The sequence below is a fragment of the Arachis ipaensis genome, chromosome B6 (genome assembly GCF_059453495.1).
Source record: "Arachis ipaensis isolate K30076 ecotype BB chromosome B6, ASM5945349v1, whole genome shotgun sequence".
Taxonomy (NCBI): Eukaryota; Viridiplantae; Streptophyta; class Magnoliopsida; order Fabales; family Fabaceae; genus Arachis; species Arachis ipaensis.
Genome location: NC_142441.1, coordinates 11,174,542 through 11,193,526, shown reverse-complemented (window position 1 = coordinate 11,193,526; position 18,985 = coordinate 11,174,542). Strand labels below are relative to the sequence as shown.

At 40.5% G+C, this 18,985-nt stretch overlaps 1 protein-coding gene across 1 annotated transcript; it reads right to left on the bottom strand.

Moving 5' to 3' along the window:
- Positions 1 to 304: 304 nt before the first annotated feature.
- LOC148554611 (uncharacterized) lies at positions 305 to 898 on the bottom strand. The gene has a single exon (XM_088490404.1). It carries the CDS (start codon positions 896 to 898, stop codon positions 305 to 307), a length of 594 nt encoding a protein of 197 aa, XP_088346530.1.
- Positions 899 to 18,985: the final 18,087 nt, after the last annotated feature.

Below are 18,985 nucleotides of genomic sequence, written 5' to 3'. Positions count from 1 at the left end.
GGACTGCCAATCTGTGTGACATGAGTTTCGGGTCTATCCTAGGCATGTCAGAAGCTTTCCAAGCAAAGAGGTCAGAATTTTCTTGTAGGAGCTACACCAGCTTCTGCTTCAGATCCTCCGTTAAATTGGCTTTTATGTTGGTGTTTTTCCTAATCTTCTACCCGATTTGTGTTTCTTCGGTCTTTCCTCTGGGCTGTGGTCATAATTCTTCTTTAACTCGGACTCCCCCGAGTTCAATGCTATTGACTTCTCTGCCTTTACCTCTCACGTTCAGGCTTTCATTATAACACTTTCTTGCCAGCTTCTAGTCTCCTCTGATGGTAGCGATCCCTTCTAGTGTTGGAAACTTCATACAGAGATGGGGTATAGAAACTACTGCTCCAAGCCAATTTAGGGTTGTTCTGCCTATCAGGGTATTGTAGGCAGAAGCTACATCGACGACAATAAACTCGATAGTTAAGGTCTTGGATTTCATCCCCTTTCCAAAAGTTGTGTCTAAGGGAATGAAGCCCAGCGGCTTAATGAGAGTGTCCCCTAATCTGAAAAAGGTGTCAGGGTAGTCCCTTAGCTCTTTCTCGTCCAATCCCAACTTGTCAAATGCTGGTTTAAATAAGAGGTCAGCTGAGCTCCCTTGATCCACAAGGGTTCTATGTAGATGAACGTTGGCGAGAATCATAGTGATTACTACCGGATCGTCGTGTCCGGGCATAATGCCTTGCCCATCCTCCTTGGTAAATGAGATAGTTGGGAGGTCGGGCCCTTCACTCCCTACTTGGTAGACTTCCTTCAAATGCCTTTTTCGAGATGATTTGGTCAACCTTCCTCCCGCAAATCCTCCCGATATCATATGAACGTGTCGTTCGGGGGTCTGGGGGTCTGTGGGGGCGAATTTCTTCATCCGTGACCTTCATCATCTCTTTTTCTTTTCCTATGATTGTCCGACGTTTCCATGAGATATCTATCTAGCCGACCTTTCCTGCCCAGCTTTTCTATCACATTTTTTAGTTCGTAACAATCATTAGTGGAATGCTCATACAGCTTGTGATACTCACAGTATTCATTACGACTTCCCCCCCCCCTTTTTTGTTCTTGATGGGTCGCGGGGGAGGAAGCTTTTCAATGTGGCAAATTTTCATGTATACGTCGACTAGGGAGACTCGTAGAGGAGTGTAAGAGTGATATCTTCTAGGCCTTTCAGATTTGACTTCTTCCTTTTTCTTGGGATCCCTCTCTTTTTCTTTTGATTGTTGGGGATGCCCTAGCCGCCAACTCAGTTTCATAACCTGGCGTTTTCCTCCATATTGATGTACTTTTTTGCTCGTTCTTGTACATCACTCAAGGAAGTCGGGCGTCTCTTTGAAATGGATTGGGAGAAGGGTCCTTCTCGAAGTCCATTAACGAGACCCATTCTCATTGCTTCAATAGGCAAGTCTTGAATTTTCGAGTATGCCTTGTTGAATCTTTCCATATAGTCTCTTAATGACTCTCTGACCTCTTGTTTTACTCCAAGTAGGCTAGGTGCATACTTGGCTTTGTCTTTTGGATTGAGAAACGCGTAAGGAACTTGCACGAGAGGTCGTCAAAGCTGGTTACCGACCTGGGGGGAAGGCTATCGAACCACTTCATGGCCGCCTTAGTCAAGGTCGTCAGAAAGGCCTTGCAGCGAGTAGCGTCCGATGCGTCAGCTAAGTACATCCAAAATTTAAAGTTACTGAGTTGATGCTTTGGGTCAATCGTCTTGTCATACAGATCCATGTCAGGGCTTTTAAAGTTTTTGGGAACTTTAGCCCTCATGATATCCTCAATGAATGGATCTTCTTCTCCTAATGGGGTATCCTCTCGATCTGTGCTGGAATCCTTATTTCGGAGGTTGGATTTCAGCCTTGAGAGCTTTTTTTCAAGCTCTCTTCGTCATTCGATCTCTCTACTTAGGCTTCGTTCCGCTTCACGCTGTCGCTCCAGCTCCTGTTCTAGTTGCTCGAGTCGACCTTAGTGGCCGTGTAACAGTCCTATTAAACCGGTGGAGTGATGTTGCCCATCTTTTCTGGGGTGATGAACCTTGGAGAAGATTCTTTTTGGTCCCTGGGTATTCGAGGGACCTTCATCGTGCTGTCCTTCCGCTCCTTGTAGGGATATTATCGCTCTGTCATTGTTGATCGCGTCCTGATGCTCTTGTTCAGACTCAGATGCGGTGTATCCATCTTCATGCTGGTCGTCCACCATTATGCGATGATCTACAGGTCCCTGGCAACGGCGCCAATGTTCCGGGGATTACCTAGAACCGGATGGTTGGGCTCGAATGGAAGGCCCAAACATTGAAGGAAGGTGGCTTTCGACTTGTTCCTGCTTGGGAGCTGCCATCCGAGTTGTGTGTTTTGAAGAATGTGGGGTGGTACCTGCGAAGACACTCCGATGCCTAAGTTAGCAAGGGGTTAAGCAGGTTTTGAATATATTGGAACTTAGATTTACCTGAGTGATCTGTGTATTTATAGGTGATGGACCAATAACCATCGTTGAAGTAGTTCCACCTCTGATGGTGGATAATCATCCCTTTATCTTAGGGTTGTTAAGATCACTCTTCTAGAAGTGGGTGAGAGATTTAAGGAGGCAGTTACTTGTTTAAATAAGTGTCATCTGCCAGCTCATGTCGAATCCAACCTCTTTGGAGAGGTCGGGTGGATCAGTAAAGGCCAACCCTTTGGATTGGGCCTGGCCATTAAGCTGGACCAGGATATAAACAAATATATAATAAGATTGATATAATTTATAATAGAAAAAGAATATTTTAATTAATGCTAAATTAATTTGATTAACTATTTTAAACATAAATAACTATAATTATCCATGATTGGTTCAAAGTAAAATATTAATAAAAAATTTTAGTACAACTAATAATACATTTTTCTCTTTTATATAAATATTTTATTATAATATTAATAAAAAATTTTGGAAAAAAATATACGAAGTAAAAAAGGAACAAAAATAAATTAAATAAAATACTTTGACTCTAACATTTATATTTATAAATGATAAAAAAAAACACAAATATAACATTCAATCGTACGAAAATTTATAATAGAAATTGTGCAGAGAATTGAACATATATATATATTTTCCTAAAACATTATATATTCATGTAAATCTTATTAGTTGTATAGGTATGTTTATTAAAACTAAATAGACAAATTCTGACCCATGAAAAAATTAATTGTTTATTTCCATTAAAATTGACTCATGAAAATTTGAGTAATATTTATGATTTTTATTAATTATTAAATATATAAAATATGATTTATTTTACAATTAAAATGATTATTATTTTTATTAGGTAATATAAGAAAAATATGATTTAGATTTATTAAAATCATTAATAATTAGTAGAATTTTAGTTATTAAATGATAATATATATATATATATATATATATATATATATATATATATATATATATATATATATATATATGTTTGTTGCTCGTGTGTCAAACGGGTCGGATGTGCTAAATGCTCAGGGATGATGAGAAAACTAGATTCGGATCACCTTCGTGCGTCTGGATCTTCAGGACCAGTATGTAGGGGAGAAGGTCGAAACTCGAGGTCCTCCCGAGTTGACGATGTGGAATGAAGAGGGGGGGATGCCACCTGCAAAAGGACTCTGACGCTCTAGTTAGTATCCGTACAAAGGTGGCAATTAGGGTAGAGGTTAGGTGACGTATTTCTGGGAGGGGTAGGACCCTCCCCTTATATAGTCTGCACTAGGGCAGGTCCCACAGGAGCAGACCCACCTTCGAGGAAGCTTCCTCCTCAACTGTCAGGTACCTCGCGAGAGGGGTGGTGACATTCGGGCCGCCTCCCGGTTCGGGTCGTATAAGGCCGGCGGGTCGGCCGGTACGTCGGGTTCGGGCAGTGGGCCAGCTGGGCTGGACCAGAATAGTGCCTCAACGCGCCAGCTATGATCGTGAACGCCGTTGTTGGCGCATTCCCTTTTACGCTCTCTCTCTAGTTGGGTTTTCGTGGAGCCGGCCGCTCGTGATAGGGGTATGCCTCCTACGCACGAGTGGGCTTCGTCTGTTTATAGGAAACATCAATTATCGCCTCGTTCTTCGCACCTGACATTTAATGCCATTATAACTGATTTGAAAAGATGGGGAAAAGACCATTACACCCCCGCCTTTTTGCGCTTCCTCTTCCTGCGGTTATCATCCTATTAGCCTCAAAACTCCTTCGCCTTCCCCTCTTTCTTCATCCCCTTCCTATTCATTCCTGCGTTTGCCTCAATTCTTTGTTTCACTCTTCGAATTGATGTTAAAGAATCCCTAGCGCATATTACATCTGATCATTGCTCTTCTTCTACTTATTTCTTGGTAAGTGCTTCACATCCTATTACTATTTTACTGCATTGCTCTTGTGATCCTGCTACTTTTTCCATTTTTCTTTCTGCTGTGACTTGTTTTTATGCACTTCATGCTAGGTAGTTGTTAGAAGGGGTACCATTTAGGCTCATTGTTTGTTTTTTGGTTTGCCATGCATTAGATTGCCATTAGAATTCTGTCCAGTAGGCTGTAGCGCTAATAGGCTGTAGTGATAATTTTGCTTCTTCTGGGTTTCCAACCTCCCGAGCTTATTAACCAAGTGGTGCCCCCACTGTAGGTATGGCACAATGCCCCGCCGCAAGAGCTCCCGTGGACCGATACGTCTGGATTACCTCAGATGTGAAGGACACCCCGTCGCAAATAACTCTAAAGGAGCTCACAGAGTTTCGCCAAACCGACCAACTTTGCGGGGGAGGTCCCAAGGAAGATTGCTATGATGTGTTCGTTCCTACAGACCGGGAGCGGATATGTCACCTTAACTTAAACACCCCCCGAGTCGTTGACTAGATCTAGGTGTACAAGGTGATGTTTACTAGCCTGGGGGTTCACATTCCCTTCTCCCCCTTCGAGATGGCACTACTAAATCGGTGCGACGTGGCGCCGTCGCAGTTGCACCTGAATAGTTGGGCCTCCATCCGATGCTTCGAGATGGTATGCGAGTTCTTGGAGCTGCCGGTCTCGATGGAGGTCTTTTTGTGGTTTTCGTTTTGACTAACCCCTCCAAAGAAATGAAGGCTAAGAAGGGATACATGTTCTTTCGGGCAGCCCAAGGTAGGAGGATCTTTGGCTTGTTCGAAGATTCCTTTCACGACTTTAAGGGGAAGTACTTTAAGGTACGTCTCGCGGAGAGCCAGCATCCATTCTGGCTAACCTTGGAGGGAGAGCACCATATCCCAACCTATTGGAGTTTTGGCGTTGGGGCCAACGCCTTTACGAAGGTGACCTACAAAGGCTTGACCCAACAAAATAAGAACGTTGCTGACGTGCTGTTGGCCATTTTTGGCAAAAATAACGTTAACCTTCATCTCTTGATGGGTGATCGGGAGGTGGCTAGGGCTTATATAGATAAGTTGTCGAGTAATTATTACTGTAGATTCCTCGTGTTTGTTATTTTCTGCTTCATTTTGTAACTCCTCTATCTTCTCTATTTCAGTGCCCATGGCTGCCGAGAAGACAGGCCTTGAGGATTTGATGGATTAGTTTCTCCCTGGGCAAAGTGATAACAGCTCTGCCACCCAAACCATCGAGGCGCCGCCTTCTCCTAATCCTAAAGTTCAGTCAACACCTCCTCCTCCTCCTCTGGGACCCAATTGCCCTGGCACCGCCGTAGCTCCTAGCAGTAGCGTGGTCCCTCCTTCCAAAGAGGAACCCGCCGATGGGTCTGGTGGTCCCGATCTAAAGATCCTTGATAACCCTCGGAAGGGGAAATCTCCTTCCAGCTCTGAAGGGGTGCTTACGGTGATGGAGAAGAACTTCGACGCCGCGGGGTTTATCCACTCGCAACTCACGCCGAGCACCGACGAGCTCTTCCATAGGGGAGATCTAGGTGCTCAAGCCAGGTGGATCTACCGATGTATGCTTAGGGCTGCGATCATTGCAAGGAGGGCAGATCCTGTCCTGAACTAGGCTGGGTTGTTGGAGGGGAAGTATCGCTTGTCTCCTCAAGAGGTCGCCAGCCTGAAGGCTGAAGTTGAGGCCTTGAAAGTGAAGCTGGGTGATACCGAGGAGAAGTTGAAAACTTTCGACGCGACCGTGGCCCGCCTTATCAACCGAGAGATAACCCTAAAGAGTCAGCTCAACTCTTCCCATGGTCAAACTTTCGTGGCAGAAGCCAAAGATGCCAGCCTGGAGGCAAAGTTGGAGGAGGCCGTTAAGTCGGCGACGGATGCTAAGACAGGTTGCGGGGCTGAAGGAGGAGGTTGCTGGTTTGAAGAAGAGAAACAAAGAGACGGTCAAGAATGCTCGCGAGGTGATTTCTGGGACCGAGGAAGCGATCAAGGCCCAGGTCAAGTTGCTTTCTCCTGATTTTGACACCTCGGTGATTGGTGCTTTCAAGACTATCCGGGATGGCCAGATTGTTGACATCCCGAAGAAGTAGTGTGTACTTACTTGTACTTTTTTGGGCCGCTCTGGCCTTGTAATGTATTGTTTTGAACACTGGTAGTTTGTGTAAAACTGTTTGCCGTTTTGTTTGATGGCGATAATTGGTAAAGCCAACCTGTGGCTTTTATGTTTAATTATTTGGATTGTGACCCTTATTTTCATAGCCGCTTAGTGTAGTGATCACGACTTCAATAGCTCCTGGGGTGATCAATCCCGAGATGCCGCAACGTTATCAACTGGTCAGTTAACAAGCTAAAACAACTGAATAACACGTAAAAAAGGGTAAAACGGGAATAAAGGAGATATGATTACAAGATTTAAACAACGCGTAATTAGAGCATGCTAAGTGACGATTTAAACAAGTGGGATAAGTAAACAGGAATGAGTAAACATGGGATAAGACGGGTGTTCGGGTCCACTTGAGCTTTTGAGAGTAGAACCTTTTTAAGTTTGCCACATTCCACATCCTAGGCACCTCTCTTCCGTCCAGCCATTCCAGCTTGTAAGCTCCGTTGCTGATTACTTCTTTTACCCAGTAGGGGCCTTCCCAGTTGGCTGCCAGTTTCCCTTCTTCGGGGGTTGGCAGGCCCACATCGTTTCGTCGTAGAAACAGGTCATCTAGTTCAAAACTCCTCCTTAACAACTTGGCGTTGTATCGTAGGGCTATTCTTTGCTTCAACGCTGTCTCCGACAAGTGAGCCATCTCCCTGGCCTCGTCGATCAGATCCTTTTCCACAGCTTCCTCAACTCCACCCAGAAGTAATCGTAGGCTCGGCTCCTGCACCTCCACGAGAATCACTGCATCAACCTCATAAGTAAGTCAAAAGGGGTTTCACCAGTGGAGGATTGCGGTGTCGTTCTGTAAGACCATAAGACTAATGCGAGTTCGTCTGCCCATGTTCCCTTCTTTTGGTCAAGTTGTTTCTTGAGACCTTGGAGGATGACTTTATTAGCGGCTTCAACTTGGCCGTTTGTTTGTGGATGTTCTACTGAGGAGAATCTTTGTTTTATCCCTAGTCCAGCGAGGAACTCGCCAAACTTTTTATCCGCAAACTGTATCCCGTTGTCCGATATCACGACCTCAGGAATTCCAAACCTGGAAATCACTTGCCTCCATAAGAATTTCTGATAATTTGTTGAAGATATGCTGGCCAACGACTCCGCCTCGACCCACTTAGTGTAGTAGTCAATGGCCACGACCAGGTATTTAACCTACCTAAGGCCTACCGGGAAGGGTCCCAAAAGGTTAACCCCCCACTGGCTAAAAGGTCGGGGGGCCAAAGCAATCTCAATTCCGCTGCCAGGGTTCTATAAAGTTGGCATTTTCCTGACACTTTTTGCATTTTTTTACGAATTCTTGGGAGTCTGCCATCATCGAGGGCCAATAGTAACCGGCCCTGACGAGCTTCCGGGCTGGGGCCCTTCCACCAATGTGGTGGCCGCAACATCCCTCGTGGACCTCGCTCAATATGTAGTCCGTTTGATCGGAGCGTAGGCACTTTAGAAGGGGTTGGTTCAGTCCTCTTTTGAACAATTGACCTTTTACTATCACGTACTTGGCCGCTTCCCTCCTTACCACCTTCACAGCCTTTTCATCCTCAGGGCGCTTCCTCTTCTCAAAGAAGTCGGTAATTAGGTCCATCCATGAGGGGATGTCGGATGCTTGGGCTATGTGCAAAGTGACCGTCGGTTCCTTTAGCAATCCTTGGATCAGGAATCGGTTTCTTGATCCCGATTTTGTGCTTGCCAGCTTTGACAGGAGGTCGGCTCGGGTGTTCCTTTCTCTCAGAACGTGCTACACCATGACCTCATCGAATTCTTCACTCAAATTTTTGACCCTTTCCAAGTATTTTTGTAACAAAAAATCTGTCGCTTGGTAGGTCCCATTGATCTGAGAGGTGACGACTTGGGAGTTGCTGTTCACCTCCACTTTGGATGCCCCAACTTCCTTTGATAAGAGCAGACCTTCTATAAGGACCTCATATTCTACCTGGTTGTTTGAGGCTGGGAAATCAAACTTGATAGACTGCTCGTATATCATTTCGATCGGGCTTTCGAGGATTATCCCTGCCCCCCCGCCCCAAATGTTTGGTTGGAAGCTCCGTCAATGTGGAGTTTCCACCGTGTGTCCAGGATCTCGTGAGGGTCTCCCGTTACCTCCACTAGGAAGTCGGCCATCGCCTGGGCCTTAATCGCGTGTCTGGGCTCATAAGGCAGATTGTACTGAGACAGCTCAACCGACCAAGTCATCATTCGTCCTGCTAGGTCGGGTTTTTGCAGAACTTGGCGAATCGCTTAATCCGTCCTGATGGTGATCCGGTACCCTTAAAAGTACTGTCTCAACCTTCGAGACGAGATCAGGAGTGTGTAGGCTAGTTTTTCCAATTTGCTATACCTTAATTCAGCGCCTTGTAGCGCTTCGCTAGTGAAGTAGACCGGTTGTTGGATCATTCCCTCTTCTCGGATGAGGATGGCTGCCAAGGCGTCATCCGTTACAGCTAGATATAGAAATAATGTCTTGCCCTCCTTGGGCTTACTTAGGATCGATGGTGCTGAGAATATGTTTTTGAAATGGTTGAAAGCTTCTTCGTAAGCCGGGGTCCATTCGAAAGCGATCCCTTTCTTCATGAGGTTGAAGAAGGGGAGGGCTTTGGCTGCCGATTGATGAGCGGATAATTTATACGCTTTTTGGCATTGTTTTTAGGTAGTTTTTAGTATAATTTAGTTAATTTTTACTATGTTTTTATTAATTTTTATTCAAAAATTACATTTCTGGATTTTACTATGAGTTTGTGTATTTTTCTGTGATTTCAAGTATTTTCTGGCTGAAATTGAGGGACCTGAGCAAAAATCTGATTCAAAGGCTGAAAAAGGACTACAGATGCTGTTGGATTCTGACCTCCCTACACTCGAAATGGATTTTTTGGAGCTACAGAAACCCAATTGGCGCGCTCTCAATTGGGTTGGAAAGTAGACATACAGGACTTTCCAGCAATATATAATAGTTCATACTTTGCCTGAGTTTTGATGACGCAAACTGGCGTTCAAACACCAACTTCCTGCCCTATTCTGAAGTTAAAGGCCAGAAACAGGTTACAAACCAGAGTTAAACGCCACAAACAGGCTACAACCTGGCATTTAACTCCAAGAGAAGTTTCTACACGTGTAAAGCTCAATGCTTAGCCCAAGCATACATCAAGTGGGCCCGGAAGTGGATTTCTGCATCATTTACTTATTTTCTGTAACCCTAGCTACTAGTTTAGTATAAAAATTACTTTTAGTGATTTATTTCACATCTTTTGATCATTTTTGAGACTATCTTTGTATCACTTTTGATCATTGATCACGTTTAAGGGGGCTGGCCATTCGGCCATGCCTGGACCATTATCACTTATGTATTTTCAACGGTGGAGTGATGAGTTTTTTGGTGAAAAATAAATTTCTCCCAAAACACACAAATCTAACCGGCAAGTGTACCGGGTCGTATCAAGTAATAAAAACTCACGGGAGTGAGGTCGATCCCACAAGGATTGAAGGATTGAGCAATTTTAGCTTAGTGGTTAATTTAGTCAAGCGAATCAAGATTTGGTTGAGTGTTTTGTACTTTGCAGAAATTAAATTGCATGGAAGTAAAGAGAACAGGGAATTAAAGTGCTGAATCTTAAAGAACAAGAAATTAAATAGCAGAAACTTAGAATGCAAGAAATGTAAATTGCGGAATCTTAAAGTGCAAGAAATGTAAACGGCTGGAATTGTAAAGGGAATTGGGGACTGGATTTGCAGAATTTAAACAAGGAAAAGTAAATTGCATCAAGCAGAGAAGTAGAAGGGAATTGGGATTGAATCGGATCCGAAACAGAAAAGTAAATGAACATATAAAGCAGTAAACAGAGAATTGAAATGGGAAATCAGATCTCAGGACCCAGAGACTAGAAAGCCAAGTCTAGATCTCAATGCCTTCCTAGATCCAACAAGAACAATTGCAAGGGAATTGTAAATTGTAAGGAAAGTAGATGAGAAGCAAGTAACAGAAACGGAAATTAAATTGCAGTAAACAAAGCAGAGAGATCCAAGGATGAGATTGAAACAGAATTCCTTCAATTCTCCAATCCAAGATCCAAGACAATTGCAATTGAAATAGAAAGCAATAAAATGAAGAGGAAGAGAAGTGAATTCTCCTTCCCCAAGACAAAGAAATTAAAAATCACTCAATATCAAAAGCTCTCCGAAAACTATTATGAAAATTCCCAAAAGAAAGCTCTCCGAAGAACTTGAATTCTATCCTATTTATGCACTTTCTTCCAATGATCTTCAAGCCTTGAGTTGGGCCTTTGCTCTTGGTGGAATTGGGTTGAAAGAGGCCTTGGTTGATTGCTCTTGAAGTTTGGAGAAGAACCAAAGTGAACCAATTGAACCGAGTTTGAGTTTTGCAAAAGTTGGACCAAAAGTTTGAGCAAAAGTTAGGGGGCTAACTTTTGGTCTAACTTTTTATATCAGCCCACAAAATTTGCTGCTACTCACGTTGGTGCCAAAGTTAGGGGTCTAACTTTGGCCCCAACGTTAGTTTCACCTTGTGCACTTGTGGCGCCAACGTTAGCCACCAAGTTAGGGGGCTAACGTTGGCGCAAACTTTTGCTCCTCCCCTTGTGATTTTCATGTGCCAACGTTAGCCACCAAGTTAGGGGGGTAACGTTGGCGCAAACTTTTGGTGCTCAGGGAGGTTTTCTTCATGCCAACGTTAGCCTCAAAGTTAGGGGGCTAACGTTGGCGCAAACTTTTGGTGCCCAGGGGTGAATTTCATGTGCCAACGTTAGCCTCAAAGTTAGGGGGCTAACGTTGGCGCAAACTTTTGGTACCCAGGGAGTGATTTTCAAGTTCCAACGTTAGCCTCCAAGTTAGGGGGCTAACGTTGGGGCTAACTTTTCAACCAAAAGTTTGTGCAAAAGTTTGATGCTAACTTTAGGTCCAGCTTTTTGCTTCCTGGTTCAATTTCACTTATTCCATTGTCTTCTCTTTACTCCTAGCTATTCCTTCTTGCTTCAACCTTTCTCCAAGCTTTCTTCACCTATCATTAATTAACCAAACACATCAAAGCTATGCTTAAAATCATGAGATATTCATTCTTTCATAATATGTAACAATTATAGCATAAAATCTCATGAAATGGCATGAATTCATACATGGTTGATTCAATCAAGGGAAACATGAAAATCTACTCAATTAGCTTGCTTATGGTTCAAGAAAGTGCATAATTCTAATGAAAACAAAAGAAAAAGACTAGTTAAACTAGGCTAAGATGACTTGTCATCACAACACCAAACTTAAAGCTTGCTTGTCCCCAAGCAAGAAATAAATTTATGCTCCAAGGTTCTTTCAATTAAGATGGATTGAAGAATAACTTGTAAAGTCCAGTGAGTGAAGTGATCAGGTACAGTGGGGTGAACTCTAAATCATGTGCTCTTGCAAGGGCTTCAGTGCTTACTAGTCCTCACATATTGGGAATCTTAGGTCTTAGGATTTTCATCCAAATGGTGTCATGGAGATCTCTATATATGTAATCACCTTGAAGCAGCTTATAGTTTCTGTGCTTTGGCCTCGACTCTAAGTATCATGTCTCAAAGCGGCTCTTTAGATAAACTTTCAATCAATACTCCTAAACCAATTGGTTTTAAGGTATTAGGTGTTAAAGCACCCCTAAGGATTTACTTGCTCAAGCCTCTTTCTTTGACACAACTCAACCACAAGCATTTACTAGGCTAACAACTCTTTGAGTTTTGTTTCTTTTTTTTTTCTTTTTCTGCCTAGTAATTGATGCTCAGAGCCTTGGGCTATATTCTTTTTGTTTTTGTATTTTCTTTTCTTTCTTTTGTTTTGTTTGCTGCTTCTTGGATCAATAGATTTTTGAGAATCTTCACAATACTTCTTTGGACTTCATGTCCTGCCTATGAGCTCCCATGCAAGTTTTCACAAGCATGCAACCTCAATACATAATCATACAACTAGAACCGCCACTTCTCCTAATCTTTTGCTTGCCTCAAATTTAATTTATTCCTCAATCCTTCTTCTCAAAGAACTTTCATGTGATGCATTTCTTGAAAATTGAGTGCAAACAAGTTTTGAAGATAAGAATATTGTGATTGATCAGACATCTTGCTTATTGAATTATAAGAAAAAAACTATGCTATGCAGGCATGCAGGGGTATATAGAAGGAAAACTATACTATGCAGACAGGCAGGGCAATTAAGGATACAATCCAACTTTCAATCACAGCAATATTTGATGTAGAATAATCACTTAACAATACAACCTGTTGGAGTTCAATTGCTTTCCTTTTTCTCATCATCATTGTTGCTGACCTTCATGTTCATCTTTCTCCTTTTTGATGATGTTCAAACCTCCAAAAGCTTGTATGACATTCTGCAATGATATTGAAAGTTGCTTGTTCCCCAAGCACTTAGAAACAATGGTTAGCATGCAGGATTTATTTGTGGGCCTTTGTACTTACTTTGGTGTGGGAACACCAAACTTAATACCTTGCCAATGGTTCTTGTGCATTAGATTAACCATGTGTAAAACTCTTTTTCTTTTTCAAAAGTGACAAAACTGAAAACTAGGAAATAGCAGAATAGTTAACTAGTTCATCCAACATGCTTGAAGCCAGCATTATGCAGAAAATGAGAATGTGTTTTATGATGGGATTTTGGTGGAACACCAAATTTAGAATCCTGCATTCTCCTTTAGATTGTTTTGGTGTGCAACACCAAACTTAGCTTCTTGCATTATAGATAAAAACTAATTAACCATTTTATTAAAATAGCTATGAAAAGAAAGTTACCTCAGGTTGGGTTGCCTCCCAACAAGCGCTCTTTTATTGTCACTAGCTTGACATCTTGCTCTTTGATTATGGAGGCTGGAAATCATAATGCCTCAGTTTTTCTCCTCTTGCTGTAGGATTCCTTTCCTCCATGACCTGCACAATCACAAACAATCCAAATAAAAATTGGATATTCTCATGCCAGAATGTAGTCAGAGGATTAGTTGACACCATGTGTCAAACAGTTGGTAAACTTGAGAGATTAATGAACGAAAATCACTTCTCTCGTTTATTTATCAAGCTATGAGAATCATATTCAGCAAGATAAACCAAGAAAACTTCACTCTATTGCTAAAGTGAGGTTTCAATTAGCTCAGGCAAAAATTCAAACAGTTAGTGTGTCAGTCAAAAATTAAAGAAAAAGTGCTTGATCTAGATTACCACCTCACTTAATCATTGTCAATCTAATCAATCCCCGGCAACGGCGCCAAAAACTTGATGAGTTTTTTGGTGAAAAATAAATTTCTCCCAAAACACACAAATCTAACTGGCAAGTGTACCGGGTCGTATCAAGTAATAAAAACTCACGGGAGTGAGGTCGATCCCACAAGGATTGAAGGATTGAGCAATTTTAGCTTAGTGGTTAATTTAGTCAAGCGAATCAAGATTTGGTTGAGTGTTTTGTACTTTGCAGAAATTAAATTGCATGGAAGTAAAGAGAACAGGGAATTAAAGTGCTGAATCTTAAAGAACAAGAAATTAAATAGCAGAAACTTAGAATGCAAGAAATGTAAATTGCGGAATCTTAAAGTGCAAGAAATGTAAACGGCTGGAATTGTAAAGGGAATTGGGGATTGGATTTGCAGAATTTAAACAAGGAAAAGTAAATTGCATCAAGCAGAGAAGTAGAAGGGAATTGGGATTGAATCGGATCCGAAACAGAAAAGTAAATGAACATATAAAGCAGTAAACAGAGAATTGAAATGGGAAATCAGATCTCAGGACCCAGAGACTAGAAAGCCAAGTCTAGATCTCAATGCCTTCCTAGATCCAACAAGAACAATTGCAAGGGAATTGTAAATTGTAAGGAAAGTAGATGAGAAGCAAGTAACAGAAACGGAAATTAAATTGCAGTAAACAAAGCAGAGAGATCCAAGGATGAGATTGAAACAGAATTCCTTCAATTCTCCAATCCAAGATCCAAGACAATTGCAATTGAAATAGAAAGCAATAAAATGAAGAGGAAGAGAAGTGAATTCTCCTTCCCCAAGACAAAGAAATTAAAAATCACTCAATATCAAAAGCTCTCCGAAAACTATTATGAAAATTCCCAAAAGAAAGCTCTCCGAAGAACTTGAATTCTATCCTATTTATGCACTTTCTTCCAATGATCTTCAAGCCTTGAGTTGGGCCTTTGCTCTTGGTGGAATTGGGTTGAAAGAGGCCTTGGTTGATTGCTCTTGAAGTTTGGAGAAGAACCAAAGTGAACCAATTGAACCGAGTTTGAGTTTTGCAAAAGTTGGACCAAAAGTTTGAGCAAAAGTTAGGGGGCTAACTTTTGGTCTAACTTTTTATATCAGCCCACAAAATTTGCTGCTACTCACGTTGGTGCCAAAGTTAGGGGTCTAACTTTGGCCCCAACGTTAGTTTCACCTTGTGCACTTGTGGCGCCAACGTTAGCCACCAAGTTAGGGGGCTAACGTTGGCGCAAACTTTTGCTCCTCCCCTTGTGATTTTCATGTGCCAACGTTAGCCACCAAGTTAGGGGGCTAACGTTGGCACAAACTTTTGGTGCTCAGGGAGGTTTTCTTCATGCCAACGTTAGCCTCAAAGTTAGGGGGCTAACGTTGGCGCAAACTTTTGGTGCCCAGGGGTGAATTTCATGTGCCAACGTTAGCCTCAAAGTTAGGGGGCTAACGTTGGCGCAAACTTTTGGTACCCAGGGAGTGATTTTCAAGTTCCAACGTTAGCCTCCAAGTTAGGGGGCTAACGTTGGGGCTAACTTTTCAACCAAAAGTTTGTGCAAAAGTTTGATGCTAACTTTAGGTCCAGCTTTTTGCTTCCTGGTTCAATTTCACTTATTCCATTGTCTTCTCTTTACTCCTAGCTATTCCTTCTTGCTTCAACCTTTCTCCAAGCTTTCTTCACCTATCATTAATTAACCAAACACATCAAAGCTATGCTTAAAATCATGAGATATTCATTCTTTCATAATATGTAACAATTATAGCATAAAATCTCATGAAATGGCATGAATTCATACATGGTTGATTCAATCAAGGGAAACATGAAAATCTACTCAATTAGCTTGCTTATGGTTCAAGAAAGTGCATAATTCTAATGAAAACAAAAGAAAAAGACTAGTTAAACTAGGCTAAGATGACTTGTCATCACGGAGTTTCTACACCCCATAGATTAAGGTGTGGAGCTCTGCTGTTCCTCATGAATTAATGCGAAGTACTATTGTTTTTCTATTCAATTCAAGCTTATTCTTATCCCAAGATATTCACTCGCACTTCAACCTGTTGAATGTGATGATCCGTGACACTCATCACCATTCTCACCATGAACGCGTGCCTGACAACCACTTCCGTTCTATCTGCAATAGCTTGAGTGTGTATCTCTTAGCCTCCATTCCAAAAGATCGGAGTCTTCGTGGTATAATCTAGAATCAATTGGCAGCATTCTTGAGATCCGAAAAGTCTAAACCTTGTTTGTGGTATTCCGAGTAGGATCTGGAATGGGATGACTGTGACGAGCTTCAAACTCGCGAGTGTTGGGCGTAGTGACAGACGCAAAAGCATCAATGGATCCTATTCCAACATGAGTGAGAACCGACAGATGATTAGCCATGCGGTGACAGCGCATTTGGACCATTTTCACTGAGAGGACGGACGGTAGCCATTGACAACGGTGATCCCCCAACATACAGCTTACCATGGAAAGGAGTATGAATGATTGAATGAAGGCAGTAGGAAAGCAGAGATTCAGAAGGAGCAAAGCATCTCCATACGCTTATCTGAAATTCTCACCAATGAATTACATAAGTATTTCTATCTTATTTTATGTTTTAATTATATTTTAATTATCAAAATCTCATAACCATTTGAATCTGCCTGACTGAGATTTACAAGATGACTATAGCTTGCTTCAAGCCGACAATCTCTGTGGGATCGACCCTTACTCACGTAAGGTTTATTACTTGGACGACCCAGTGCACTTGCTGGTTAGTTGTACCGAGTTGTGAAAAAAAATTGAGATTATGATCGTGCGTACCAAGTTTTTGGCGCCGTTGAGATCACAATTTCATGCACCAAATTTTTGGCGCCGTTGCCGGGGATTGTTTGAGTTTGGACAACTAACGGTTCATCTTGTTGCTCAGATTAGGTAATTTTATTTTAATTTTAAGCTTTTGTTTTTATTATTTTTATTTTCGAAAAAAATTTTCAAAAAAAATATATAAAATAAATAAATTATTCTATGTCTTCAGAATTCTTAAGAATGAATTCTAGAGTTTCATGATGATTTGTTGTAAGTCTGGCTGGCTGTGAAGTCATGTCTAATCTTTTGGACCGAGGTTTCAACTTATCATCACAAGAGCTTGTTGATTTCTATCAATCTTACTGTTGAATGTAATGATCTGCTAAAGCTTGGCTGGCCATTGGCCATGTCTAGTGTTTTAGACCGAAGCTTTCACTGAAAGCTTGGCTGGCTAGTAAACCATGTCTAATTCCTGGACCGGAGTTTTAGACTAACATTGCATGATTCCTGGAATTCTTATTAAAAATTTTGAATTTTCTTATTTTATTTTTCAAAATTAATTTTCGAAAAATACCAAAAAATTTTTTATAAAATCATAAAAAAAACCAAAAATATTTTGTGTTTCTTGTTTGAGTCTTGTGTCAAATTTTAAGTTTGGTGTCAATGGCATGTTTTTAATCTTTCTTTAATTTTCGAAAATTCATGCATGTGTTCTTCATAATCTTCAAGTGGTTCTTGCATATTTTCCTTTTTTGATTTGTATTTTCTTGTTTGGTGTCTTTTCTTGTTTTTCATATGCGTTTTTGAATTATTAGTGTCTAGAGAATAAAAATTTTTAAGTTTGGTGTCTTGCATATTTTTTTCTTTTCTTAAATATTTTTCAAAAATATATTCTTGATGTTCATCATGATCTTCAAAGTGTTCTTAGTGTTCATCTTGACATTCAAGGTGTTCTTGCATGCATTGTGTGTTTTGATTCATAATTTTCATGTTTTGAGTCTTTTTGTTGTTTTTCTCTCTCTTCTTAAAAATTCAAAAATAAAAAAAAACATCTTTCCTTTATTCTTCTCATAAATTTTGAATATTTGAGTTGACTTATTCAAAAATTTTTAAAAATTTAGTTGTTTCTTATGAATTAAGTCAAATTTTCAATTTAAAAATTCTATCTTTTTCAAAAATAAAATCTTTTTCATTTTTTCTTTCATATTTTCGAAAATTTCAAATTGATTTTCAAAAATCTTTTTCTTATTTTGTTTCATATTTTCGAATTCTTTGCTAGCATTTAATATTTTGATTTAAAAATTTCAAGTTGTTACTTGCCTATTAAGAAAGAATCAATCTTTAATCTTAGAATCATATCTTTTAGTTTCTTGTTAGTCAAGTAATCAACTTTAATTTTAAAAATAAAATCTTTTTAATTTATTTTTCATATCTTTTTCAAAACTTAATTTCAAAATCTTTTCTAACTTCTTATCTTTTCAAAATTGATTTTCAAATCTTTTTCAAAACCACCTAACTAATTTTCCCTCTCTAATTTTCGAAAACTCCTCCCATCTTTTTCAAAATTCCTTTTTAATTAACTAATTATTTTAAATTTTAATTTAATTTAATTTTATTTCTCTTTTAAATTTCAAATTATAACTAATATTTAAAATAAAAATAAAAATATTTTTATTTTATTTAATTTTCGAATTCTTCCCCCTCTCATCTCTTTCTATTTATTTATTTATCTACTAACACTTCTCTTCTACTCATAATTCGAACCCCCTCTTCTTCTCTGTGTTCGAATTTTTCTCTTCTCATTCTTCTATTCTTCTCTTCTTCTACTCGCATAAAGGAATCTCTATACTGTGACATAAAGGATTCCTCTTTTTTTCTGTTCTCTTCTTTTTTATATGAGCAGGAACAGGGATAAAGACATTCTTATTGAAGCTGATCCTGAACCTGAAAGGACTCTTAAGAGGAAACTAAGAGAAGCTAAAGCACAACCCTCTGGAGAAGACCTGACAGAAATTTTCGAAAAAGAAGGAGACATGGCCGAACCCAATAACAATGGTGGAGATGCAAGGAAGATTCTTGGTGACTTTATTGCACCCTCTTCTAACTTCTATGGAAGAAGCATCTCAATTTCTGCCATTGGAGCAAACAACTTTGAGCTTAAGCCTCAATTAGTTTCTCTAATGCAACAGAATTGCAAGTTTCATGGACTTCTATTGGAAGATCCTCATAAGTTTTTAGCTGAATTCTTGCAAATCTGTGACACTGTCAAGACCAATGAAGTTGATCCTGAGGTCTACAGGCTTATGCTTTTCCCTTTTACTATAAGAGATAGAGCTAGAACATGGCTGTATTCACAACCTAAGGAAAGCCTGAACTCTTGGGAAAAGCTGGTCAGTGCTTTCTTGGCCAAATTCTTTCCACCTCAAAAGATGAGC